Source organism: Callionymus lyra, chromosome 7 (assembly GCF_982586985.1).
Source record: "Callionymus lyra chromosome 7, fCalLyr1.hap1.1, whole genome shotgun sequence".
Classification (NCBI taxonomy): Eukaryota; Metazoa; Chordata; class Actinopteri; order Syngnathiformes; family Callionymidae; genus Callionymus; species Callionymus lyra.
This window is the reverse complement of record NC_141824.1, coordinates 132,501-160,000: the sequence shown is the minus strand read 5'-3', so window position 1 is coordinate 160,000 and position 27,500 is coordinate 132,501. Positions and strand designations below refer to the sequence as shown.

Below are 27,500 nucleotides of genomic sequence, written 5' to 3'. Positions count from 1 at the left end.
GGCAGAAATAATACATAATAAGAACTTTACTTAACTTAAGCTTTAAAATATCTTAGAACTGTAATGGATTCAGTATATTATTCGATGATTATATGATATATTTGTGTATCACTAAATGTGTTTAATTGTGTGTTTACTCTAGATCCACAGGATGGTGTTTGGACAGTGTTAACTCGGTGAAGGGTTAAAGAGCCGAGAGTTCTGAGGCTCACGAGTCACGAGTCATGAGTCATGAAGGCAAACATGAGATAAAGACTCGTGACGTCACAGAAGTACGAACAGTAGTGAACAGAAACTTTATTCATAAAGTGTTTTTTCTTATTATATCAACAATCTTTCTTAAGACTTGATCTGTTTTTTACTGAACTTTCGTTGAAATCATTGTTTAGAGACTTGAGGCTCGACGATGATTGTTATCGATCGACTGGTTCTGTGAACAGTTTGCCAACAAAGATCAACAATCGAGATAAACTTCCTGCAACAAAGTGAGAACGGACACGAAATCCTTTCACCTTTGATCCACTTTGAGTCGTTGCTCAACTACCAACCTTCCTGCAGAGCAGGATCCACTCACGCCGGTCCAGGCAGCGTCCGTGCTGCGAGCGAGAGCGTCCGTCCCTGCAGACGTCGTAGAGCCTGTGCTCGCACCGGTCCTGCTGGGTCGTGGGCCGGAAGTCCAGGGAACACTGGCAGCTGCTGTCGCTGCTCTGTGGAAGCATCAACCACAGTTGTGACGTTTCTACTCTGGTCTTTAGCTTTATTGAAGGTCATCAACCTTCTCAGGAAGTCATTTTTCACGAGTGACGACAGCAAAGAAACAAGAGCTCGTGAAGAACATGATCTGAAGGTGGTTCTGCTTGAAGCTACAGATTGCTGCGGTTCAGGTTTCTGGGAAGCAGCCGACGAATGACAACAACAATGACTTGAGATCAAGAGTAAACCACTTCTTGCCTGAAAACTTTGTCCTTGTCCCAGACACATGCATTTGTCTTGACCGGTCAGCGGCTGCTCGGCCCCGGAGCCACAGGGCAGAGGAGCCGACGAGGCCTGGCGTGGACAATGGTGGTGAGGAGGACACTTCAGACACAAGTCTGGAGAAACAGCATCAGCTCTCGGGTTGTAGGTTCCCTTCGGACACGGCAGCGCGTCTGAGCCTCTCACTGGACAGTAGTGACCTGTGGAAGATTTGAAGAAGGTCATCTAGTGTGAACTGAACTGAACTGAACTGAACTGAACTGAACTGAAATGAAATGAAATGAACTGAACTAAAATGAACTAAACTCAACTAAAATGAACTGAACTAAACGGAAAAGAATGGAAATTAACTGAAATTAACTGAACTTAACAAAACTAAACGGAACTAAACTGAACTAAACTAAACGGAACAGAACTAAATGGAAATAAACGGAACTAAACTGAACTAAACTAAACGGAACAGAATTAAATGGAACTAAACTGAACTAAAATAAACGGAACAGAATGGAATGGAAATGAACCGAAATTAACAAAACTAAACAGAACTAAATGGAACTAAACTGAACGGAACGAAACTAAACGGAACTAAACGGAACTAAACAGAACTAAACTAAACTGAACTAAACTGAACTAATTGGAACTAAACTAAACTAAACTAAACGGAACGGAACGGAACGGAACGGAACGGAACTAAACTAAACGGAACGGAATGGAACTAAACTTAACGGAACGGAACTCAACTAAACTAAACGGAACTAAATAGAACTAAACGGAACTAAACGGACCTAAACTAAACTAAACTAAACTAAACAGAACTAAATGGAACTAAACAAAACTAAACAAAACTAAACGAAACTAAACGAAACTAAACGGAACTAAACTAAACTAAACTAAACGGAACAGAACGGAACTGATCTGAAAGGAACAAAACTAAACTGAACTAAACTAAACAGAACCGAACGGAACTGAAATGAACGAAACTGAACTGAACTGAAAGGAACAAAACTAAACATAAATAAACTAAACAGAACTGATCTGAACTGAAAGAACCAAACTTAACTTACTTAATGATTTAACAAAATAGTTAAACATGCCTTTATTTAAAAAACAACGTATTTCATGATCCTTTAGAAAAAACAACTAAATCTCAAGGGATCTGTTCGTGTCTCATGACCTTGTGTTACATGTTGAAAAATTACTTCTAAACTTTAAATGAATTTCTTCTCATTCAAATGTTGAGAACGATAGAGAAACATCTTAAAAACCGAATCATTGGTTAACGTCTCACACTGACTCGTGTTTCTCACCTTTCTCTTCCCTCGTTCAAAGGTCTCTGCGGAGATTTGATTGTTTCTGCCCAAGAGAACAAGATCTCAGACATAAAACGGTCAAAACACGAGTCCGTTCCGTTGCTGCAACATGCCGTCACTTCCTGTTCGGTTCTTAATGCTTCGCTTCGTGGAGAAAGATGGACGATCAAGAGAGTGTCACGGCTCGTTTATTCGCCGCTTCGAGTCAAACTAAATACAAGCTTTACGATCGATCGAACACACGTTCTCCCGGCAACTGAACAGGTCAATAGCCTCGGGCAGTAAATCCCGATCTGTAGAAACATCGCTATATTTAAGCCAAATTTCCGGTCCGGGAGGTCGTCTCTTTCCGGCCAAATGGTTCTTTCAAGTTACCTGTGTCCCGATTCCTTGTAGATTCCGATCATCCTGATTTGTTTTCTTGTAATCTAATCATTCAAATGTTCTCGGGCGGGGTTTCCGTCTTAACCCCCCTTTCCCGGGTGTGTCTCGCCTCGTTCTTTGATCCACGATTCAAGGTGTGATTTGCAGATCAACAGATGTTTTAATAACTGGTGTCGTATCTAATCCTGATCCAAGCTTGTCTTGAAACAGTAAATCAGTCTGGAGTGAATATTGATGTGAATGTTTGTCAAATGTTTAATCTCTTAGATGAAGCTAGTCATTTACTTTATATTTTGATTAGCTTTTAGCATTAATTGAAGTATGGGCATACATATAGTGTATAAGTTTGACACTTGATGGATATTTCTACTCTTTCAATGAAGCTTTAATCAAACATGGAACGATCCAATCAAACATCTGCGTTGATGGATCAGTGAAGTTGACGCACCTGCTTCACAGAGACTTTTCCTCTCAACGCGACTCTCGCTGGCGACGGAAAACAAAAGTATGAGACGAAGAATGTTCCTCACAGGCTGCAGGTCCATCATCTGCGTCTCCAGAATGAACAGTTCTTTTCTTCATCTGATCTCATCCAAACAGTTATTTTCTTCATCTGATCTCATCCAAACAGTTCTTTTCTTCATCTGATCTCGTCCGAACAGTTCTTTTCTTCATCTGATCTCGTCCGACCAGTTCTTTTCTTCATCTGATCTCATCCGAACAGTTCTTTTCTTCATCTGATCTCGTCCGAACAGTTTTTTTCTTCATCTGATCTCATCCGAACAGTTCTTAACTTCATCTGATCTCGTCCGAACAGTTCTTTTCTTCATCTGATCTCATCCGAACAGTTCTTTTCTTCATCTGATCTCATCCGAACACTTCTTTTCTTCATCTGATCTCATCCGAACAGTTCTTAACTTCATCTGATCTCATCCGAACAGTTCTTAACTTCATCTGATCTCGTCCGAACAGTTATTTTCTTCATCTGATCTCATCCGAACAGTTCTTTTCTTCATCTGATCTCGTCCGAACACTTCTTTTCTTCATCTGATCTCATCCGAACAGTTCTTAACTTCATCTGATCTCATCCGAACAGTTCTTTTCTTCATCTGATCTCATCCGAACAGTTCTTAACTTCATCTGATCTCGTCCGAACATGTCGACGAGGCTGCAGGACGGAGAAGAGAAAGTCGAGGAGAGTTTGTTGCATCAGGAGGATCTGAATGATTCATCAGCTGAGGTTCAGTGACTCGTGGCGTGAGGGAGAAGCTGCAGCTCTCGGATCATATTCCAACATCTGAGCTGCTCAATCCTTCCATGAAACTGATTAATGATTTGACTCAAGTACGTCACAGCTTTGCTCGGGCGGAGAATAATAAGAAGCGTAAAAACATCTTCACACCGTCTGAGGGACCATTTGAAACAACTTCAGAGAAACTCTTGGAAATCTATCACTGAATAACTTTTGCCTTCGATAGAATCCAATAAACAGGTGAAGATCCATCATTTCTTTCGGCTGCTTTTCATGACTCAAATCAAGTCAATTCTGACACTTTTTTATTTTCATAAAAGATAGTTTAGAAACTGAATATGTTTGTTTCAACAAAGCCTGAAGTCTCACATCCCATTGTTATTGTATTGAAACGTCAAATGGACTTTGGTGGAGTCTATAACCCACATCTTTCGTCACTAGCTGTGGACTATGAACTGGCGACTCTTAACTTATCTAACAGGAAAAGATTCAACTTTAGCCCATATTTTCTCCTCTTCTATCAAACTGTCTCAAGAAAAAGGAAGAACGATGGAAACGTGATGAGACTCAATGTTGATCAGAATCTCACCTCATTGTCTGTGTTTATTTGAAAAGACTGTCTTCGCTTGTAAAGTCAACATTGACGAGTCAAAGTTTCTCCTCAGTTGGAAATAACCATAAGATTTTCATTTGCATAATAAAAGCGTCTACATTTAAACATTGAACTTATTGACCTCAGTATCCATTGTTCACAGTCCAAAATAATCCAGTCCTACTATCTGTGCAACTTTATTTCACAGTACTTCTTATCGTACTCTCGGGCTTATCTAAATCCAGAACCAACTCATTGACATGACATCATCGACTTCATCGTAACTAGAAGTTTTTATGAGTGTGTTGAGTGTGTGTGTCACTGACATGTGTGTGACCCTCCACGTGTTGACTGTTGACACAGGCAAGGATCTGCGTCTCTGATAACCGGACCTTTATAAGTGGTGGAGCAGTGAACCGGCTCCAGTCCTGACCTCAGCCACTCGTGGAGACAATATTCACCAAAAATCCCCACAAATCTATCAACTCTAACTTTCCGTGATCATCACAGAAACTATGCTCGTGAAAATAGTGATCATCGCGTTGTGTCTCGTGACCGTCTCAGGTAATCTTTACTCTCATCTGGCAACAAGCAGTGAATTCAACCCTTTCTTTTTCCAGCTTTTCCGCTTCATCGCCGCGTCAGAGAGACTTCCTGGCAGGAAAACCATGTTCACGACAAGACGCAGCTCAAGGAAGTCGAGTACGTTTTTCTCCACGAAATCTTAACAGAAAATACTGAAAGTTTTGAAAGTTATTTGTAGCTTTCATCATTAGATTATATTAATTATATATATATATAATTATTTATATTATAACATTAGAATTATATTTTATTTTTAAACCTGTCTGTTTGAAATCAATACATATTTTCAATATTCAATATCTTTTGTTTGTTTTGCTTTTTTGACAATAGTTTTCAAGTCCAAATCAAAACATAAAAATCATTTCAACCTTTAGAAAAATAAAGGGATTATTAATATCTTTGATAGTATTTTGCCTTATTCATTATTCATTTTATCAATACTATTGATTTCATTGATTCATTCATTTGAAGTTATTCACCTGAAATAACCTCATAATTACTGGTAGTTACCAGGAAATAAAGATAAGATAAGATTAATTACATGTTAATTAAAATTCTAAAAAGCTTTAAACAAACAAACAAAAAAATTCTTATTTAAAAAAGCTTGAAACTAATCTACAGTGATTTTAAGTATAATTATAAACATTTGGTTTTAGGAATTTGTTTTATCAAGTTTTTAACTTTCACAAGATCATGAACGTTTTATCTCTTTGAGTTTTAATTTTTGTGTTTGATTTTTCAGTTTATTTATATAATCCGCTTTTATAATGTTTTATGATGCATTTTTCTTTTCCAGTAATGTCTATAAGAGCCACATCAGCAACAGCGACCTCTACAGTCAAGACCTCGACGAGATGAACCGCAAACTGCTGCTGGAGTCGGAGCGTCTGCGCAGTCGTCTGCGTCTGCAGCTGCACGAGTTGAGAGGTCGACTGGCTTCGTCTTCTGCTCGTCCAGACGCCGCTGTCGTGGACGTGAAGCAGCGTTTGTCTTCTCTCGCCCACCAGCTCCAGGACGCCCTCAGAGGCAGCAGCCGGAGCCTGTGCCGACGCCTGAGGAAACATCTGCAGGACTTGGACGCAGAAGAAGTCCAGGCAGGATCTGACGGTCCAGACTCCTATTGGACCAGCTCCAGGCCGGCTGACATCATCAGTGACTTTGAGCAGAAGACCAGCGGGATAATAGATGGTCTGAAGGACAAGTGCGAGGGCCAGGAAACCAGGAAGGAGCTCTTGGAGAAGTTGAGCCTCAGGCTGCAGCAGAAGGTGAGCTCAGTGAAGCAGGAGATCGAGGACCAGAGGGAGGTTCTGAAGAGGCAGCTTCAAGCAGAACTTCTGGTTCCATCCAGAGCCGTGGCCAGTCTTGAAGAGTTCTGTCAAGCTGCAGACCTCCACTTCCAGACACTGCCGGGCCAGTTTGAGGGTCTGTTTGTGGGTCTGGAGGACGAGGCCTGGAACCCACAGTCCAGCGGATCCTTACGGGAGGATTTCTCTGGTCAACTCTCGGCGCTCGTTCAAGACATTCTTCGCTCGGTTGCATGAAGTCCTGAAGATGCTCTTTGTTGTTCAAACCACAGTAAATAACTTGTAAATAGTTTATTACAAACGTGTCTTTTGAAGTTTAACACGCAGTATTATGTTTGATAATATTTTATTTTTTATGAAATACAAAATATATCGTCTTAAAAACTTTTGGTTATAATGGTGATCAATTCTGCTATATTAAATACACACAAGTTAACCTTTGATGTCTTTAGCAATAAATACACTTAATAAGAATGTTTTTTATGAATCAAAACATAAACTGATAAATAATTCTCCACTTTCCAAAAGAAAATAAATGTTTTTGTTTTTTTATATTAACATTCTTTACACACTGGAGTCTGTCTGTGAATCAGTGATACTATGATCCAAAAAGTCTTTATTATTTTGCGATGATGAATGAAAACAAAAGTTTAATTTCAGCGATTCATCGTTTCATCGTCTTCTTGTCAAAAAACACGAACAATTCCATCAAAAGATTCCAGGATCTGTTCTTCACGAGGTTCTCCTTCTATTTTAGATGCACGACTAGATTTAAATTTGAAACAAGGTTGATTTAAAAGAAACTAATCTTTGTTAACAAATGAACAGGCGTCAGTGAAAAGCTCCTCCAGCAAAATAAAACTTCTGGACCACGAACCAGCCTCCGAGCACGAGCATGACGGCGGCGGCCGATCCCAGGACGACGCCCACAGCCAGACCCGCCGGGTTCAGCTGCTCGTCCTGCGCAGAGTCGCTGCCTGAACACAAGAAAACACTTCGTTCCAACAGACGAGGTCGAGCGACACGAGCCCAACATACTCGTCTCCAGCGGCGCCGAGGAAGCGTCGTCTTCATGGAGAGAAACAAGAAGATGTGAATGTGTTGTGATCAGAGCTGCTGATGGAATACCTTCTGCTGCCGTGTAGAGCGGACCCACAGAGATGGTGGTGGAGGCGCCGCTCTCCTCTCCGAACGCAGCCACAGATCGTTTCTTTCTGTTATTGCACGCCTGGAACATCAACACACTTTCTTGCATATTTTCATTAGAGTATAATTATTAAAGTTGTAGATTTGGAACCTTTTAATCATTTCTTAACTTGAATTTTCTGTATTAACATAAACATCTTAAATGTTTGATCGTGTTGAAGTGATGTTTGACAAGCGTACGTTCAGCAGCTCCTGACACTTGCTGGGTTCACACAGTCTCAGGATGCAGTGCAAGTAGATGCTGGACTTGACCTGGTTTCTGTGTTGAACGAAACGAAAGGCCTGGAAATAGAAGTGAGCGCTTGTGGCTCGACCGTTGAGAGGCACCGTCGTCATGGAGCTCACTGAGCATCTGAGGAGGGTAGGGTTAGTGTTAGTGTGTGTGTGAGGTGTGTGTGTGTGAGGTGTGTGAGGTGTGTGTGTGAGGTGTGTGTGTGTGAGGTGTGTGTGTGAGTGTGTGTGAGGTGTGTGTGTGTGTGTGAGGTGTGTGTGTGTGAGGTGTGTGTGTGTGTGTGTGTGTGAGGTGTGTGTGTGAGGTGTGTGTGTGTGTGTGAGGTGTGTGTGTGAGGTGTGTGTGTGTGAGGTGTGTGTGTGTGAGGTGTGTGAGGTGTGTGTGTGTGAGGTGTGTGTGTGTGAGGTGTGTGAGGTGTGTGTGTGTGTGAGGTGTGTGAGTGTGTGTGTGAGGTGTGTGTGTGAGGTGTGTGTGTGTGTGTGTGAGGTGTGTGTGAGGTGTGTGTGTGTGTGTGAGGTGTGTGTGTGAGGTGTGTGTGTGTGAGGTGTGTGTGTGTGTGTGAGAGGTGTGTGTGTGTGTGTGTGTGTGTGTGTGAGGTGTATGTGTGAGGTGTGTGTGTGTGTGTGTGAGGTGTGTGTGAGGTGTGTGTGTGTGTGTGAGGTGTGTGTGTGAGGTGTGTGTGTGTGAGGTGTGTGTGTGTGTGTGAGAGGTGTGTGTGTGTGTGTGTGTGTGAGGTGTGTGTGTGTGTGTGTGTGAGGTGTGTGTGTGTGAGGTGTGTGTGTGAGGTGTGTGTGTGTGAGGTGTGTGTGTGAGTGTGTGTGAGGTGTGTGTGTGTGTGTGAGGTGTGTGTGTGTGAGGTGTGTGTGTGTGTGGGTGTGAGGTGTGTGTGTGAGGTGTGTGTGTGTGTGTGTGAGGTGTGTGTGAGGTGTGTGAGGTGTGTGTGTGTGAGGTGTGTGTGTGAGGTGTGTGTGTGTGAGGTGTGTGAGGTGTGTGTGTGTGTGAGGTGTGTGTGTGAGGTGTGTGTGTGTGAGGTGTGTGTGTGAGGTGTGTGAGGTGTGTGTGAGGTGTGTGTGTGTGAGGTGTGTGTGTGTGATGTGTGTGTGAGGTGTGTGTGTGAGGTGTGTGTGTGAGGTGTGTGTGAGGTGTGTGTGTGTGAGGTGTGTGTGTGAGGTGTGTGTGTGTGAGGTGTGTGTGTGAGGTGTGTGTGTGTGAGGTGTGTGAGGTGTGTGTGTGTGTGAGGTGTGTGTGTGTGAGGTGTGTGTGAGGTGTGTGTGTGAGGTGTGTGTGTGTGAGGTGTGTGTGTGAGGTGTGTGAGGTGTGTGTGAGGTGTGTGTGTGAGGTGTGTGTGTGTGAGGTGTGTGTGTGTGTGTGAGGTGTGTGTGTGAGGTGTGTGTGTGTGAGGTGTGTGTGTGTGAGGTGTGTGAGGTGTGTGTGTGTGAGGTGTGTGTGTGAGGTGTGTGTGTGTGAGGTGTGTGAGGTGTGTGTGTGTGAGAGGTGTGTGAGTGTGTGTGTGAGGTGTGTGTGTGAGGTGTGTGTGTGTGTGTGTGAGGTGTGTGTGAGGTGTGTGTGTGTGTGTGAGGTGTGTGTGTGTGAGAGGTGTGTGTGTGTGTGTGTGTGTGTGTGTGTGTGTGAGGTGTATGTGTGAGGTGTGTGTGTGTGTGTGTGAGGTGTGTGTGAGGTGTGTGTGTGAGGTGTGTGTGTGTGAGGTGTGTGTGTGTGTGTGAGAGGTGTGTGTGTGTGTGTGTGTGAGGTGTGTGTGTGTGTGTGTGTGAGGTGTGTGTGTGTGAGGTGTGTGTGTGAGGTGTGTGTGTGTGAGGTGTGTGTGTGAGTGTGTGTGAGGTGTGTGTGTGTGTGTGAGGTGTGTGTGTGTGAGGTGTGTGTGTGTGTGGGGTGTGAGGTGTGTGTGTGAGGTGTGTGTGTGTGTGTGTGAGGTGTGTGTGAGGTGTGTGAGGTGTGTGTGTGTGAGGTGTGTGTGTGAGGTGTGTGTGTGTGAGGTGTGTGAGGTGTGTGTGTGTGTGAGGTGTGTGTGTGAGGTGTGTGTGTGTGAGGTGTGTGTGTGAGGTGTGTGAGGTGTGTGTGTGTGAGGTGTGTGTGTGTGATGTGTGTGTGAGGTGTGTGTGTGAGGTGTGTGTGTGAGGTGTGTGTGAGGTGTGTGTGTGTGAGGTGTGTGTGTGAGGTGTGTGTGTGTGAGGTGTGTGTGTGAGGTGTGTGTGTGTGAGGTGTGTGAGGTGTGTGTGTGTGTGAGGTGTGTGTGTGTGAGGTGTGTGTGTGAGGTGTGTGTGTGAGGTGTGTGTGTGTGAGGTGTGTGAGGGTGTGTGTGAGGTGTGTGTGTGAGGTGTGTGTGTGTGAGGTGTGTGTGTGTGTGTGAGGTGTGTGTGTGAGGTGTGTGTGTGTGTGTGTGAGGTGTGTGAGGTGTGTGTGTGTGAGGTGTGTGTGTGAGGTGTGTGTGTGTGTGTGTGAGGTGTGTGAGGTGTGTGTGTGTGAGGTGTGTGTGTGAGGTGTGTGTGTGTGAGGTGTGTGTGTGTGTGAGGTGTGTGTGCGAGGTGTGTGTGTGTGAGGTGTGTGTGTGAGGTGTGTGTGTGTGAGGTGTGTGTGTGTGAGGTGTGTGTGTGTGATGTGTGTGTGAGGTGTGTGTGTGAGGTGTGTGTGTGAGGTGTGTGTGTGAGGTGTGTGTGTGTGAGGTGTGTGTGTGAGGTGTGTGTGTGTGAGGTGTGTGTGTGAGGTGTGTGTGTGTGAGGTGTGTGAGGTGTGTGTGTGTGTGAGGTGTGTGTGTGTGAGGTGTATGTGTGTGAGGTGTGTGAGGTGTGTGTGTGTGTGAGGTGTGTGTGTGTGAGGTGTGTGTGTGTGAGGTGTGTGTGTGTGAGGTGTGTGTGTGTGTGTGAGGTGTGTGTGTGAGGTGTGTGTGTGAGGTGTGTGTGTGAGGTGTGTGTGTGTGTGTGTGTGAGGTGTGTGTGTGTGTGTGTGAGGTGTGTGTGAGGTGTGTGTGTGTGAGGTGTGTGTGTGTGTGAGGTGTGTGTGTGAGGTGTGTGTGTGTGAGGTGTGTGTGTGTGTGTGAGAGGTGTGTGTGTGTGTGTGAGGTTTGTGTGTGTGTGTGAGGTGTGTGTGTGTGAGGTGTGTGTGTGTGAGGTGTGTGTGTGAGTGTGTGTGAGGTGTGTGTGTGTGTGTGAGGTGTGTGTGTGTGAGGTGTGTGTGTGTGAGGTGTGTGTGTGAGGTGTGTGTGTGAGGTGTGTGTGAGGTGTGTGTGAGGTGTGTGAGGTGTGTGTGTGTGAGGTGTGTGTGTGAGGTGTGTGTGTGTGAGGTGTGTGTGTGTGTGAGGTGTGTGAGGTGTGTGTGTGTGAGGTGTGTGTGTGAGGTGTGTGAGGTGTGTGTGTGTGAGGTGTGTGTGTGTGAGGTGTGTGTGTGTGATGTGTGTGTGAGGTGTGTGTGTGAGGTGTGTGTGTGAGGTGTGTGTGAGGTGTGTGTGTGTGAGATGTGTGTGTGAGGTGTGTGTGTGAGGTGTGTGTGTGAGGTGTGTGAGAGGTGTGTGTGTGAGGTGTGTGAGTGTGTGTGTGAGGTGTGTGTGTGAGGTGTGTGTGTGTGTGTGTGTGTGTGAGGTGTGTGTGTGTGTGTGTGTGTGTGTGTGAGGTGTGTGTGTGTGAGGTGTGTGTGTGAGGTGTGTGTGTGTGTGTGTGTGTGTGTGTGAGGTGTGGGTGTGAGGTGTGTGTGTGTGAGGTGTGTGTGTGTGTGTGTGTGTGAGGTGTGTGTGTGTGAGGTGTGTGTGTGAGGTCTGTGAGGTGTGTGTGTGAGGTGTGTGAGGTGTGTGTGTGTGAGGTGTGTGTGTGTGTGGGAGGTGTGTGAGGTGTGTGTGTGTGTGAGGTGTGTGTGTGTGATGTGTGTGTGTGAGGTGTGTGTGTGTGAGGTGTATGTGTGTGAGGTGTGTGTGTGAGGTGTGTGTGTGGAGTGTGTGTGTGAGGTGTGTGAGGTGTGTGTGTGTGAGGTGTGTATGTGTGAGGTGTGTGTGTGAGGTGTGTGTAAGGTGTGTGTGTGAGGTGTGTGAGGTGTGTGTGTGTGTGAGGTGTGTATGTGTGAGGTGTGTGTGTGTGAGGTGTGTGTGAGGTGTGTGTGTGAGGTGTGTGAGGTGTGTGTGTGTGAGGTGTGTGTGTGTGAGGTGTGTGAGGTGTGTATGTGTGTGTGTGTGTGTGTGTGTGTGAGGTGTGTGTGTGTGAGGTGTGTGTGTGTGAGGTGTGTGTGTGTGAGATGTGTGTATGTGAGGTGTGTGTGTGAGGTGTGTGTGTGGAGTGTGTGTTTGAGGTGTGTGTGTGTGAGGTGTGTGTGTGAGAGGTGTGTGTGTGTGTGTGAGGTGTGTGTGTGTGTGAGGTGTGTGAGGTGTGTGTGTGTGTGAGGTGTGTGAGGTGTGTGTGTGTGTGAGGTGTGTGTGTGTGAGGTGTGTGAGGTGTGTGTGTGTGAGGTGTGTGTGTGAGGTGTGTGTGTGGAGTGTGTGTGTGAGGTGTGTGTGTGAGGTGTGTGTGTGTGAGGTGTGTCTGTGAGGTGTGTGTGTGGAGTGTGTGTGTGAGGTGTGTGAGGTGTGTGTGTGTGAGGTGTGTGTGTGAGAGGTGTGTGTGTGTGAGGTGTGTGTGTGTGAGGTGTGTGAGGTGTGTGAGGTGTGTGTGTGTGAGGTGTGTATGTGTGAGGTGTGTGTGTGTGAGGTGTGTGTGTGTGAGGTGTGTGTGAGGTGTGTGTGAGGTGTGTGTGAGGTGTGTGTGTGTGAGGTGTGTGTGAGGTGTGTGAGGTGTGTGTGTGTGTGGTGTGTGTGTGTGAGGTGTGTGTGAGGTGTGTGTGTGAGGTGTGTATGTGTGAGGTGTGTGAGGTGTGTGTGTGTGAGGTGTGTGTGTGTGAGGTGTGTGAGGTGTGTGTGTGTGAGTGTGTGAGGTGTGTGTGTGTGAGGTGTGTGTGAGGTGTGTGTGTGAGGTGTGTGTGTGTGAGGTGTGTGAGTGTGTGTGTGTGTGAGGTGTGTGTGTGAGGTGTGTGTGTGTGAGGTGTGTGTGTGTAAGGTGTGTGAGGTGTGTGTGTGTGAGGTGTGTTGATGTGTGTGAGGTGTGTTGACGTGTGTGAGGTGTGTTGACGTGTCTGTAGTGTGTTGATGTGTGTGAAGTGTGTTGACGTGTGTGAGGTTTGTTGACGTGTGTGAGGTGTGTTGACGTGTGTTGACCTGTGTGAGGTGTGTTGACGTGTCTGTAGTGTGTTGATGTGTGTGAAGTGTGTTGACGTGTGTGAGGTGTGTTGACGTATGTGAGGTGTGTTGATGTGTGTGAGGTGTGTTGACGTGTGTTGACGTGTGTGAGGTGTGTTTACGTGTGTGAGGTGTGTTGACGTGTGTTGACATGTGTGAGGTGTGTTGAAGTGTGTGAGGTGTGTTGACGTGTGTGAGGTGTGTTGACGTTAGTTGATGTGTGTTGACGTGTGTGAGGTGAGCTGACGTGTGTTGACGTGTGTGAGGTGTGTTGAAGTGTGTGAGGTGTGTTGACGTGTGTGAGGTGTGTTGACGTGTGTGAGGTGTGTTGACGTGTGTTGATGTGTGTGAGGTGTGTTGACGTGTGTTGACGTGTGTGAGGTGTGTTGACGTGTGTGAGGTGTGTTGACGTGTGTGAGGTGTGTTGACGTGTGTTGACGTGTGTGAGGTGTGTTGACGTGTGTTGATGTGTGTGAGGTGTGTTGACATGTGTTGACGTGTGTGAGGTGTGTTGACGTGTGTGAGTTGTGTTGACGTGTGTGAGGTGTGTTGACGTGTGTGAAGTGTGTTGACGTGTCTGAAGAGTGTTGAAGTGTCTGTAGTGTGTTGACCTGTGTGAGGTGTGTTGACGTGTCTGTAGTGTGTTGATGTGTGTGAAGTGTGTTGACGTGTGTGAGGTGTGTTGATGTGTGTGAGGTGTGTTGACGTGTGTTGACGTGTGTGAGGTGTGTTGACGTGTGTTGACGTGTGTGAGGTGTGTTGACGTGTGTGAGGTGTGTTGACGTGTGTTGACATGTGTGAGGTGTGTTGAAGTGTGTGAGGTGTGTTGACGTGTGTGAGGTGTGTTGACGTGTGTGAGGTGTGTTGACGTGTGTGAAGTGTGTTGACGTGTCTGAAGAGTGTTGAAGTGTCTGTAGTGTGTTGACGTGTGTGAGGTGTGTTGACGTGTGTGAGGTGTGTTGACGTGTGTGAAGTGTGTTGACGTGTCTGAAGTGTTTTGACGTGTGTCAGGTGTGTTGACGTGTGTGAGGTGTGTTGACGTGTGTGAAGTGTTTTGACGTGTCTGAAGTGTGTTGACGTGTGTGAGGTGTGTTGACGTGTCTGGAGTGTGTTGATGTGTGTGAAGTGTGTTGACGTGTCTGAAGTGTGTTGACGTGTGTGAGGTGTGTTGACGTGTCTGGAGTGTGTTGATGTGTGTGAAGTGTGTTGACGTGTCTGTTGTGTGTTGACGTGTCTGTAGTGTGTTGACGTGTCTGTAGTCTGTTGACTTGTCTGTAGTGTGTTGACGTGACTGAAGTGTGTCAACGTGCGTGTAGTGTGTTGACGTGTCTGGAGTGTGTTGACGTGTCTGGAGTGTGTTGACGTGTCTGTAGTGTGTTGACGTGTCTGAAGTGTGTTGACCTGTCTGTAGCGTGTTGACGTGTCTGGAGTGTGTTGACGTGTCTGGAGTGTGTTGACGTGTCTGTAGTGTGTTGACGTGTCTGTAGTGTGTTGATGTGTGTGAGGTGTGTTGACGTGTCTGAAGAGTGTTGAAGTGTCTGTAGTGTGTTGACGTGTGTGAGGTGTGTTGAAGTGTGTGAGGTGTGTTGACGTGTGTGAAGTGTGTTGACGTGTCTGAAGTGTGTTGACGTGTGTGAGGTGTGTTGATGTGTGTGAGGTGTGTTGACGTGTGTTGACGTGTGTGAGGTGTGTTGACGTGTGTTGACGTGTGTGAGGTGTGTTGACGTGTGTGAGGTGTGTTGACGTGTGTTGACATGTGTGAGGTGTGTTGAAGTGTGTGAGGTGTGTTGACGTGTGTGAGGTGTGTTGACGTGTGTGAGGTGTGTTGAAGTGTGTGAGGTGTGTTGACGTGTGTGAGGTGTGTTGACGTGTGTTGATGTGTGTGAGGTGTGTTGACGTGTGTTGACGTGTGTGAGGTGTGTTGACGTGTGTTGACATGTGTGAGGTGTGTTGAAGTGTGTGAGGTGTGTTGACGTGTGTTGATGTGTGTTGACGTGTGTGAGGTGAGCTGACGTGTGTTGACGTGTGTGAGGTGTGTTGAAGTGTGTGAGGTGTGTTGACGTGTGTGAGGTGTGTTGACGTGTGTTGACATGTGTGAGGTGTGTTGAAGTGTGTGAGGTGTGTTGACGTGTGTGAGGTGTGTGTTGACATGTGTGAGGTGTGTTGAAGTGTGTGAGGTGTGTTGACGTGTGTTGACGTGTGTGAGGTGTGTTGACGTGTGTGAGGTGTGTTGACGTGTGTGAAGTGTGTTGACGTGTCTGAAGAGTGTTGAAGTGTCTGTAGTGTGTTGACGTGTGTGAGGTGTGTTGACGTGTGTGAGGTGTGTTGACGTGTGTGAAGTGTGTTGACGTGTCTGAAGTGTTTTTACGTGTGTCAGGTGTGTTGACGTGTGTGAGGTGTGTTGACGTGTGTGAAGTGTTTTGACGTGTCTGAAGTGTGTTGACGTGTGTGAGGTGTGTTGACGTGTCTGGAGTGTGTTGACGTGTGTGAAGTGTGTTGACGTGTCTGAAGTGTGTTGACGTGTGTGAGGTGTGTTGACGTGTCTGGAGTGTGTTGATGTGTGTGAAGTGTGTTGACGTGTCTGTAGTGTGTTGACGTGTCTGTAGTGTGTTGACGTGTCTGTAGTCTGTTGACTTGTCTGTAGTGTGTTGACGTGACTGAAGTGTGTCAACGTGCGTGTAGTGTGTTGACGTGTCTGGAGTGTGTTGACGTGTCTGGAGTGTGTTGACGTGTCTGAAGTGTGTTGACGTGTCTGTAGCGTGTTGACGTGTCTGGAGTGTGTTGACGTGTCTGGAGTGTGTTGACGTGTCTATAGTGTGTTGACGTGTCTGTAGTGTGTTGATGTGTGTGAGGTGTGTTGACATGTCTGAAGAGTGTTGAAGTGTCTGTAGTGTGTTGACGTGTGTGAGGTGTGTTGAAGTGTGTGAGGTGTGTTGACGTGTGTGAAGTGTGTTGACGTGTCTGAAGTGTGTTGACGTGTCTGAAGTGTGTTGACGTGTGTGAGGTGTGTTGACGTGTCTGGAGTGTGTTGATGTGTGTGAAGTGTGTTGACGTGTCTGAAGTGTGTTGACGTGTGTGAGGTGTGTTGACGTGTCTGGAGTGTGTTGATGTGTGTGAAGTGTGTTGACGTGTATGTAGTGTGTTGACGTGTCTGTAGTGTGTTGACGTGTCTGTAGTGTGTTGACATGACTGAAGTGTTTCAACGTGCGTGTAGTGTGTTGACGTGTCTGGAGTGTGTTGACGTGTCTGTAGTGTGTTGACGTGTCTGAAGTGTGTTGACGTGTCTGTAGTGTGTTGACGTGTCTGGAGTGTGTTGACGTGTCTGGAGTGTGTTGACGTGTCTGTAGTGTGTTGACGTGTGTTGATGTGTGTTGACGTGTGTTGACGTGTGTGAGGTGTGTTGACGTGTGTGAGGTGTGTTTACGTGTGTGAGGTGTGTTGACGTGTGTTGACGTGTGTTGACGTGTGTGAGGTGTGTTGACGTGTGTTGATGTGTGTGAGGTGTGTTGACGTGTGTTGACGTGTGTGAGGTGTGTTGACGTGTGTGAGGTGTGTTGACGTGTGTGAGGTGTGTTGACGTGTGTTGACGTGTGTTGACGTGTGTGAGGTGTGTTGACGTGTGTGAGGTGTGTTGACGTGTGTGAAGTGTGTTGATGTGTCTGAAGAGTGTTGAAGTGTCTGTAGTGTGTTGACCTGTGTGAGGTGTGTTGACGTGTCTGTAGTGTGTTGATGTGTGTGAAGTGTGTTGACGTGTGTGAGGTGTGTTGACGTATTTGAGGTGTGTTGATGTGTGTGAGGTGTGTTGACGTGTGTTGACGTGTGTGAGGTGTGTTGATGTGTGTGAGGTGTGTTGACGTGTGTTGACATGTGTGAGGTGTGTTGACGTGTGTGAGGTGTGTTGACGTGTGTGAGGTGTGTTGACGTGTGTGAGGTGTGTTGACGTGTGTGAGGTGTGTTGACGTGTGTGAGGTGTGTTGACGTGTGTTGATGTGTGTGAGGTATGTTGACGTGTGTTGATGTGTATGAGGTGTGTTGACGTGTGTGAGATGTGTTGACGTGTGTGAGGTGTGTTGACGTGTGTTGACGTGTGTGAGGTGTGTTGACGTGTGTTGACATGTGTGAGGTGTGTTGAAGTGTGTGAGGTGTGTTGACGTGTGTGAGGTGTGTTGACGTGTGTGAGGTGTGTTGAAGTGTGTGAGGTGTGTTGACGTGTGTGAGGTGTGTTGACGTGTGTTGATGTGTGTGAGGTGTGTTGACGTGTGTTGACGTGTGTGAGGTGTGTTGACGTGTGTTGACATGTGTGAGGTGTGTTGAAGTGTGTGAGGTGTGTTGACGTGTGTTGATGTGTGTTGACGTGTGTGAGGTGAGCTGACGTGTGTTGACGTGTGTGAGGTGTGTTGAAGTGTGTGAGGTGTGTTGACGTGTGTGAGGTGTGTTGACGTGTGTTGACATGTGTGAGGTGTGTTGAAGTGTGTGAGGTGTGTTGACGTGTGTGAGGTGTGTGTTGACATGTGTGAGGTGTGTTGAAGTGTGTGAGGTGTGTTGACGTGTGTTGACGTGTGTGAGGTGTGTTGACGTGTGTGAGGTGTGTTGACGTGTGTGAAGTGTGTTGACGTGTCTGAAGAGTGTTGAAGTGTCTGTAGTGTGTTGACGTGTGTGAGGTGTGTTGACGTGTGTGAGGTGTGTTGACGTGTGTGAAGTGTGTTGACGTGTCTGAAGTGTTTTTACGTGTGTCAGGTGTGTTGACGTGTGTGAGGTGTGTTGACGTGTGTGAAGTGTTTTGACGTGTCTGAAGTGTGTTGACGTGTGTGAGGTGTGTTGACGTGTCTGGAGTGTGTTGACGTGTGTGAAGTGTGTTGACGTGTCTGAAGTGTGTTGACGTGTGTGAGGTGTGTTGACGTGTCTGGAGTGTGTTGATGTGTGTGAAGTGTGTTGACGTGTCTGTAGTGTGTTGACGTGTCTGTAGTGTGTTGACGTGTCTGTAGTCTGTTGACTTGTCTGTAGTGTGTTGACGTGACTGAAGTGTGTCAACGTGCGTGTAGTGTGTTGACGTGTCTGGAGTGTGTTGACGTGTCTGGAGTGTGTTGACGTGTCTGAAGTGTGTTGACGTGTCTGTAGCGTGTTGACGTGTCTGGAGTGTGTTGACGTGTCTGGAGTGTGTTGACGTGTCTATAGTGTGTTGACGTGTCTGTAGTGTGTTGATGTGTGTGAGGTGTGTTGACATGTCTGAAGAGTGTTGAAGTGTCTGTAGTGTGTTGACGTGTGTGAGGTGTGTTGAAGTGTGTGAGGTGTGTTGACGTGTGTGAAGTGTGTTGACGTGTCTGAAGTGTGTTGACGTGTCTGAAGTGTGTTGACGTGTGTGAGGTGTGTTGACGTGTCTGGAGTGTGTTGATGTGTGTGAAGTGTGTTGACGTGTCTGAAGTGTGTTGACGTGTGTGAGGTGTGTTGACGTGTCTGGAGTGTGTTGATGTGTGTGAAGTGTGTTGACGTGTATGTAGTGTGTTGACGTGTCTGTAGTGTGTTGACGTGTCTGTAGTGTGTTGACATGACTGAAGTGTTTCAACGTGCGTGTAGTGTGTTGACGTGTCTGGAGTGTGTTGACGTGTCTGTAGTGTGTTGACGTGTCTGAAGTGTGTTGACGTGTCTGTAGTGTGTTGACGTGTCTGGAGTGTGTTGACGTGTCTGGAGTGTGTTGACGTGTCTGTAGTGTGTTGACGTGTGTTGATGTGTGTTGACGTGTGTTGACGTGTGTGAGGTGTGTTGACGTGTGTGAGGTGTGTTTACGTGTGTGAGGTGTGTTGACGTGTGTTGACGTGTGTTGACGTGTGTGAGGTGTGTTGACGTGTGTTGATGTGTGTGAGGTGTGTTGACGTGTGTTGACGTGTGTGAGGTGTGTTGACGTGTGTGAGGTGTGTTGACGTGTGTGAGGTGTGTTGACGTGTGTTGACGTGTGTTGACGTGTGTGAGGTGTGTTGACGTGTGTGAGGTGTGTTGACGTGTGTGAAGTGTGTTGATGTGTCTGAAGAGTGTTGAAGTGTCTGTAGTGTGTTGACCTGTGTGAGGTGTGTTGACGTGTCTGTAGTGTGTTGATGTGTGTGAAGTGTGTTGACGTGTGTGAGGTGTGTTGACGTATTTGAGGTGTGTTGATGTGTGTGAGGTGTGTTGACGTGTGTTGACGTGTGTGAGGTGTGTTGATGTGTGTGAGGTGTGTTGACGTGTGTTGACATGTGTGAGGTGTGTTGACGTGTGTGAGGTGTGTTGACGTGTGTGAGGTGTGTTGACGTGTGTGAGGTGTGTTGACGTGTGTGAGGTGTGTTGACGTGTGTGAGGTGTGTTGACGTGTGTTGATGTGTGTGAGGTATGTTGACGTGTGTTGATGTGTATGAGGTGTGTTGACGTGTGTGAGATGTGTTGACGTGTGTGAGGTGTGTTGACGTGTGTTGACGTGTGTTGACGTGTGTGAGGTGTGTTGACGTGTGTGAGGTGTGTTGACGTGTGTGAAGTGTGTTGACGTGTCTGAAGAGTGTTGAAGTGTCTGTAGTGTTTTGACGTGTGTGAGGTGTGTTGACGTGTGTGAGGTGTGTTGACGTGTGTGAAGTGTTTTGACGTGTCTGAAGTGTGTTGACGTGTGTGAGGTGTGTTGACGCGTCTGGAGTGTGTTGATGTGTGTGAAGTGTGTTGACGTGTCTGAAGTGTGTTGACGTGTGTGAGGTGTGTTGACGTGTCTGGAGTGTGTTGATGTGTGTGAAGTGTGTTGACGTGTCTGTAGTGTGTTGACGTGTCTGTAGTGTGTTGACGTGTCTGTAGTGTGTTGACGTGACTGAAGTGTGTCAACGTGCGTGTAGTGTGTTGACGTGTCTGGAGTGTGTTGACGTGTCTGGAGTGTGTTGACGTGTCTGGAGTGTGTTGACGTGTCTGGAGTGTGTTGACGTGTCTGGAGTGTGTTGACGTGTCTGTAGTGTGTTGACGTGTCTGAAGTGTGTTGACGTGTCTGTAGTGTGTTGACGTGTCTGGAGTGTGTTGACGTGTCTGGAGTGTGTTGACGTGTCTGTAGTGTGTTGACGTGTCTGTAGTGTGTTGATGTGTGTGAGGTGTGTTGACGTGTGTGAGGTGTGTTGACGTGTCTGAAGTATGTGAGGTGTGTTGACGTGTGTTGACGTGTGTTGACGTGTGTGAGGTGTGTTGACGTGTGTGAAGTGTGTTGACGTGTCTGAAGTGTGTTGACGTGTCTTAAGTGTGTTGACGTGTGTGAGGTGTGTTGACGTGTGTGAGGTGTGTTGACGTGTGTGAGGTGTGTTGACGTGTGTGAGGTGTGTTGACGTGTGTTGACGTGTGTTGACGTGTGTGAGGTGTGTTGACGTGTGTGAGGTGTATTGACGTGTGTGAAGTGTGTTGACGTGTCTGAAGAGTGTTGAAGTGTCTGTAGTGTGTTGACGTGTGTGAGGTGTGTTGACGTGTGTGAGGTGTGTTGACGTGTGTGAAGTGTGTTGACGTGTCTGAAGTGTGTTGAAGTGCCTGTAGTGTGTTGACGTGTGTGAGGTGTGTTGACGTGTGTGAGGTGTGTTGACGTGTGTGAGGTGTGTTGACGTGTGTGAGGTGTGTTGACGTGTGTTGACGTGTGTTGACGTGTGTGAGGTGTGTTGACGTGTGTGAGGTGTGTTGACGTGTGTGAAGTGTGTTGACGTGTCTGAAGAGTGTTGAAGTGTCTGTAGTGTGTTGACGTGTGTGAGGTGTGTTGACGTGTGTGAGGTGTGTTGACGTGTGTGAAGTGTGTTGACGTGTCTGAAGTGTGTTGACGTGTCTGAAGTGTGTTGACGTGTGTGAGGTGTGTTGACGTGTCTGGAGTGTGTTGATGTGTGTGAAGTGTGTTGACGTGTCTGAAGTGTGTTGACGTGTGTGAGGTGTGTTGACGTGTCTGGAGTGTGTTTATGTGTGTGAAGTGTGTTGACGTGTCTGTAGTGTGTTGACATGACTGAAGTGTTTCAACGTGCGTGTAGTGTGTTGACGTGTCTGGAGTGTGTTGACGTGTCTGGAGTGTGTTGACGTGTCTGTAGTGTGTTGACGTGTCTGAAGTGTGTTGACGTGTCTGTAGTGTGTTGACGTGTCTGGAGTGTGTTGACGTGTCTGGAGTGTGTTGACGTGTCTGTAGTGTGTTGACGTGTCTGTAGTGTGTTGATGTGTGTGAGATGTGTTGACGTGTATGAGGTGTGTTGACGTGTCTGAAGTGTGTTGACGTGTCTGAAGTGTGTTGACGTGTGTGAGGTGTGTTGACGTGTCTGGAGTGTGTTGATGTGTGTGAAGTGTGTTGACGTGTCTGAAGTGTGTTGACGTGTGTGAGGTGTGTTGACGTGTCTGGAGTGTGTTGATGTGTGTGTAGTGTGTTGCCGTCACTCACCCTGTGAAGAAATTGTGTACTTCCGTCTGTGACATGTTGTAGGCGCTCGGTGTGGCGAAACAATGATCCATCAACACATAGAAGCTGCAGGAAGAGACGCTTGAATATCAACTTCATTATAAAGTTTCTCCAAAGGCAGGAAAATCTTTCAAAATTGAACCAAAATCCTGTTTCGAAATCAATTACCTTCAAAGGTTCTACAAACCTAAAGAATTGAAATTAAAATGTGTATTTAAAGGGATTTAAACTTATTTTCTTAACTAGATATTTAAATGTTATTGTCTATACAATTACTTTTCTTTAACCAAAGTTTTGAAGTAAATGTTCATTATTTAAACTTCAACTGATGACATCAATACAAGAACACAAGAGTACAAGAAAACTATTGAAAGGACGTGAAGTGTTTCCTGAACACAGAGCTCAGTGCTGCCCTCCTCTGGCTGCACTTCTGCATGTATGTTCTTCAGTATGAAGCTCGTCACGATCTAACGCCTGTTGCTACATTAGAAGCGAGTGAATCCACACCTCCTTACAGAGACAACATGTTCTGTTCTTTATTTCCTTTATTTACCCTCTAGGTCGTTAACAAAGTCAGAGAAACGTTGACTTTAAACTAATGTTTGTTTTTATTCATTCATGTGAAAGTAATACACACTTGACACTGAAAATGTAGCTCAATACTAGTTAGGGTTCTACGTCATTGGTGCTCCGCCCTCTAACGGCTTCGCTATTGGTTTACCCCGAGGCACCGCCTCGTCTCTGAGAAAGCTTAATGAACTCGCCACCCAGCAGGGGGCAGTCCACTTCCTATAAAGGCGGGAAGCACCCGCCGCACTTTCTCCATTCTCAACTCAGCGAGAAAGCTCCTGGATACAGCATGACGGACGTGAGCATGAACGTTGACGTAGATGTGTCTTTGTGCCTGACGTGTGACACTCCCCTGGGGAGGGGGGACACGCATGCTCTCTGCTTCGTCTGTCTAGGCCCGGATCACGCGTTTGCGGATTGTGGGGCCTGCCGTATGCTTCCCGAGGAGGTCCGTAGGAGACGGGGAGCATACGAGGCCCGTCGGCGCACGCCGCGCCCTCCTGTGCGGTGCGCTCGACAGGCTCACCGAGACGACCTTGGACCTTCGGAGTTGGAGGAAGTCAAGGACTCGGTGGCTGCGCTCCTCCGGATGTCACAGGCGTACGCGATCCTGGGAGGGGGACCACGCGACGCTGGACAGCTGGGCCACCGGCACCTGTGGCTAGACCTGGCCACAGCGCTGCCGGAGAGAGACGGGAGGCTCCTCCTGGACGGACCCATAACGGAGGACTCTCTGTTTGGTCCGGAGCTCCGGAACGTCGTGGCTCGGCAGGAGGCAGCGCAGCAGGAGTCAGCGCAGCTCCGCCATCACCTGCATGGGCGTGAGGACGAGGCGCGATGGGGGTCCGGCGCTCGGAAACCGTCACCAGAGCCAGCAGCACCAGCAGCAACGGCAACAGCCGCGGCGGGCGACGAGCGAGCGTCGCCGGGATCCACAGCGGGAGCCGGGGAGCCAGCAGCCGCAGCGGAGCCAGCGAAGACCGAGGGACCCGCGGCGGCGAGGACGCAGAGGCGGCGAGGCTTCTTCTCGGGGGAGCCCTCCTCCCCCCCTACTCTTTCAAAGGGCTTTATGTAAATAAATCTAAGAAAACGTATGACGTTTCTGTGGTTCGTTCTGAGAGAGATGTTGGTAGCGTGCATGTGTTTCCGCCTGTGAGTGTGACGTATTCACAGGCGTCATTAGAGACTTTCGCCGCTAATGCTAAGCTAACATGCTCCGCCGTTCATAGACGGCGTGAGTTTCCTCTCAGAACACAGTTCGAAGGAGGGTTTAAACCCCTTCGCCCGGGTCATGCCGAGACTGTAATAACGGAGTCTGTCCACACGAATGAGGGGCAGACTCCAACCACATGTGTTTTGTTTACAGACGAGCAGAGGTCCGCGAGACCGGCTGAGTCAGCTGTGGTTACTTCCGCGTCGACCAGCGCTCGTGCCCGACAGAGCGTGACAGCTGATGAGGTGAGTGGAACTAGTCCGGACATGTTGACCGGAGGTTGTTCCTTCCCCCACAGCGCTGTCTACAAGCACTGGCACCGTGGAGGATGTCACGTTTGGCGGCGGAGAAACGCCATGGAACTGACGCAACCTGGTGTTTTTACGCGCGAGTTTTCTCGCCGTCCTGAGACCAGGCGAGGGCGAGGAACTTCCGTCCCGTCTGGTCGATCAACTGGAGAGGTGCGTGGCGGTCGGATCTCACGAGTGACGAGCAGGTCTGGACCGCCAGCGGGGCTTGAGAATGTACGGGACCTGGTGAGTGTTGCGGTGCCGACGCGCGCGCGACCTAACTCACTTCAGCTCCGGTTTAATTTTCCAGCACATTCCTCCACATCGCGGGTTTTGTCAGCTCCGGTGACACTAAGAAGTGCTCAGGGAGTTGGGAAGACTTCCGGGGGGGGAAGGGAACACGCACAACGCGCATCTGAGGTGTCTCACGCGCACTTGCGCGCTTCTCCCACAGAGCCGGATTTTATGTATGAGAGTGGGGGTTCTAGTGAATCCAACTCGAGTACATGCTCTGTGGATTCAAGAGATAGAGACGCGGCTTGTGTGATGCCCCCCGGGCCGTAGACGCTACAATTGCACTACAATTTGCCCGTCAACCCCTGCGTTTTTCAGGGATTCTCTGGACGCGTATGGCGGAGCAGGAGAAATTATCCTGTTTGAGGAACGAGGTGTCTACTCTGCTGCAGAAGGAGGTCGTAGAACTGGTCCCTGCAGCCGAGATGATGACAGAGTTTTACTCCCGGTACTTCCTCGTGGCGAAGAAGACCGGGGGTTGGAGGCCCATTCTGGACCTCAGCTATTTGAACAAGTTCATAGCTACCCGCCCGTTTCGCATGTTGACGGTCAAGAAACTACTTTCAAGTGTAAGTCCAGGAGATTGGATGACATCTATCGACCTGACCGACGCGTACTTTCACATTCCGATAGTCAAGAGACATCGAAAGTACTTGCGTTTCGCCCTCGAGGGTCGGGTGTTTCAATACACTCGACTCCCGTTCGGCTACTCTCTGGCACACAGGACCTTCACCAAGTGTGTGGAAGCGGCAGTGGAGCCATTGAGAGTGAGTGGGGTAAGGATGTTGACCTATCTGGACGACTGGTTGATCCTTGCCAGGTCAGAGGCAGAAAGTTACGCTCACACACAGAAGGTGTTGAGCCATATTGCCACCCTGGGGTTCACAGTGAACCTCAGCAAGAGCGCTCTGACTCCAGTTCAACAGTTAGTTTACCTGGGGGTACTGTTGAACTCGGAGGAGGGATACGCGCGCCTCCCGGACGTGCGTATCCAGCCCATTCTCCGACTGACAACACAGTTGCTGGAAGCTCGGTGTCACGTGACAACAGCAGGCACTGTTATGTCCCTCCTGGGGCTCATGGCAGCAGCCCACACGGTAGTTCGGCTGGGCTTGCTGCACATGAGGGAGCTTCAGAGATGATTTGGTCGTCTCAAGCTAGACCTCAAGCGGGAAAGAGGTCGGGAAGTGCGCCTTCCCGCTCGGGTTTTGCAGGACATCCAGTTTTGGAACTCTCTAGCCAACCTCAGGCGGAGAGTTCCATTGGGTTGCGTCCTTCGTTACACTCAAGTGTTTACAGACGCTTCTCTGACAGGTTGGGGAGGCACCTCGGGTCAGGCCTGCTTTCGCTCAGAGCTCAGCACGTACCTGGCGAGCTGAACGCAGTAGCAGACAGACTGTCGAGGGGGGCCTCCAGGACGAATGGGGTCTGTCCGAGGCAGTGGCGAGTGAGATCTGGTCTCTGGAGAACGCCCGGGCCCCGTCAACACGCAGGCTTTATGCCTCAAAGTGGGGGATTTTCTCCCGCTGGTGTTCAGACAGGTCCTTGGACCCCAGCTCTTGTTTTGGTCTCCGCTATCCTGCAACATTTGCTGGATAACGGGCGGACTGTGGCGAAACTGAGAGTGTTCGCATCAGCCATAGCGACGAGGCATGTCGGTTTTGAGGGTGCTTCGGTTCGCGCCCACCCCTTGGTGGCACGTTTCCTGCGGGGTGCCTGCAGGCTTCGACCTCCTGCAAGGCCTTCCAGCCCTCAGTGGGATCTCTCTCACAGGCCCGACCTTCGAGCCTCTTGACCAAGTCCCACTGGATATCTTGTCTTTCAAGGTATCGCTCCTTCTGGCACTAACAACCACGAAGAGAGCAAGTGAGCTTTGTGCCCTCTCCATTAGCCCTGAGTGTCTTTCCTTTGGCGTCGAGGAGTCTTCGGTGTCTTTGCGTCCTAACCCAGCGTTCCGCCCAAAGATTCTGAGTTCCTTGTTCCGGGCGACGACCTTCATGCTCAGCTGCCTCTTGGGCTCGAACGTAACGGCTGGATCAGTAGCTCATACGGTTTTGAGCGCTGCTGTGCCCCCCTCAGGGCCCACTGCTCCAGTGGATTTGGATCCTGGGCCGGCGGGGCCCTAGCGATGCCTCTTCAGGAGCGGCGTCCAGCTGGGGGTACATTTATCCCGTCAGGCTTCGCCTTTGGGTTAAACCAATAGCGAAGCCATTAGAGGGCGGAGCACCAATGACGTAGAACCCCTGAGTTATCTATCATAACCTCAGGTTCTACGAGTTGGTGCGAAGCCCTCTAACCTCGTCGCCCAGCGGCCGCCCTTCTCGCTGAGTTTCAGTTGGAGAAAGTGCGGCGGGTGCTTCCCGCCTTTATAGGAAGTGGACTGCCCCCTGCTGGGTGGCGAGTTCATTAAGCTTTCTCAGAGACGAGGCGGTGCCTCGGGGTAAACCAATAGCGAAGCCGTTAGAGGGCTTCGCACCAACTCGTAGAACCTGAGGTTATGATAGATAACTCAGGGGTTACACGCTGATGAAACAATAGAGTCACACATCACAACAACACACAGACACTAATGATACAATAGAGTCACACATCACAACAACACACAGACACTAATGATACAATAGAGTCACACATCACAACAACACACACTGATGATACAATAGAGTTACACATCACAACAACACATAAACTTAAGTTCAACTTAAGGTAGATAATTATATGTATATAAGTTATTTGTGTCTTAATGTGAAGGTCTTATGCTGAAGAAAATAATCATTATATTCAGCGACTAAATGGTGTAATTCAATATTATTGATGTAGATTCAATATTATTGATGTAGATTCAATATTATTGATGTAGATTCAATATTATTGATGTAGATTCAATATTATTGATGTGGATTCAATATTATTGATGTAGATTCAATATTATTGTGGTAGATTCAATATTATTGATGTAGATTCAATATTATTGATGTAGATTCAATATTATTGATGTAGATTCATTATTATTGTGGTAGATTCAATAATATTGATGTAGATTCAATATTATTGATGTAGATTCAATATTATTGAGGTAGATTCAATATTATTGATGTAGATTCATTATTATTGAGGTAGATTCAATATTATTGATGTAGATTCAATATTAGTGATGTAGATTCAATATTATTGTGGTAGATTCAATATTATTGTGGTAGATTCAATATTATTGATGAAGATTCAATATTATTGATGTAGATTCAATATTATTGAGGTAGATTCAATATTATTGATGTAGATTCAATATTATTGTGGTAGATTCAATATTATTGATGAAGATTCAATATTATTGATGTAGATTCAATATTATTGTGGTAGATTCAATATTATTGATGTAGATTCAATATTATTGATGTAGATTCAATATTATTGAGGTAGATTCAATATAATTGATGTAGATTCAATATTATTGAGGTAGATTCAATATTATTGATGTAGATTCATTATTATTGAGGTAGATTCAATATTATTGATGTAGATTCAATATTATTGATGTAGATTCAATATTATTGATGTAGATTCATTATTATTGTGGTAGATTCAATATTATTGAGGTAGATTCAATATTATTGATGTAGATTCATTATTATTGAGGTAGATTCAATATTATTGAGGTAGATTCAATATTA

The 27,500-nt window shown here is 47.3% G+C and overlaps 3 protein-coding genes and 1 long non-coding RNA gene across 4 annotated transcripts in view; 2 read left to right on the top strand and 2 right to left on the bottom strand.

The window, feature by feature from the left end:
• LOC148074570 (uncharacterized) overlaps window positions 1-2,692 on the bottom strand; it is a 104,800-nt gene extending 102,108 nt beyond the window's left edge. Inside the window, exons 1-4 of the mRNA XM_087796060.1 lie at window positions 2,661-2,692; window positions 2,264-2,328; window positions 952-1,175; window positions 549-707 (exon numbers count right to left, since the gene is read on the bottom strand). Coding sequence (XP_087652186.1) covers window positions 549-707; window positions 952-1,175; window positions 2,264-2,328; window positions 2,661-2,692 — 480 coding nt within the window. The remainder of the gene's footprint in view (window positions 1-548; window positions 708-951; window positions 1,176-2,263; window positions 2,329-2,660) is intronic.
• A 2,288-nt stretch (window positions 2,693-4,980) lies between these two features.
• Window positions 4,981-6,819, top strand: LOC148074569 (uncharacterized). The gene is made up of 3 exons (XM_087796494.1): window positions 4,981-5,077; window positions 5,134-5,215; window positions 5,895-6,819. Exons 1-3 carry the CDS (start codon window positions 5,029-5,031, stop codon window positions 6,637-6,639), a joined length of 876 nt encoding a protein of 291 aa, XP_087652620.1. The 5' UTR covers window positions 4,981-5,028; the 3' UTR covers window positions 6,640-6,819.
• Window positions 6,820-7,233: 414 nt separating this feature from the next.
• The window catches only part of LOC148074567 (zona pellucida-like domain-containing protein 1), a 22,680-nt gene continuing 2,413 nt past the window's right edge, over window positions 7,234-27,500 (bottom strand). Inside the window, exons 6-10 of the mRNA XM_087796058.1 lie at window positions 21,445-21,528; window positions 7,789-7,960; window positions 7,531-7,630; window positions 7,441-7,470; window positions 7,234-7,379 (exon numbers count right to left, since the gene is read on the bottom strand). Coding sequence (XP_087652184.1) covers window positions 7,234-7,379; window positions 7,441-7,470; window positions 7,531-7,630; window positions 7,789-7,960; window positions 21,445-21,528 — 532 coding nt within the window. The remainder of the gene's footprint in view (window positions 7,380-7,440; window positions 7,471-7,530; window positions 7,631-7,788; window positions 7,961-21,444; window positions 21,529-27,500) is intronic.
• On the top strand, window positions 10,762-12,781 carry LOC148074568 (uncharacterized). Its single transcript, XR_015711883.1, has 3 exons — window positions 10,762-10,789; window positions 10,952-10,982; window positions 12,726-12,781. It is a non-coding gene; the product is annotated as an uncharacterized LOC148074568 (long non-coding RNA).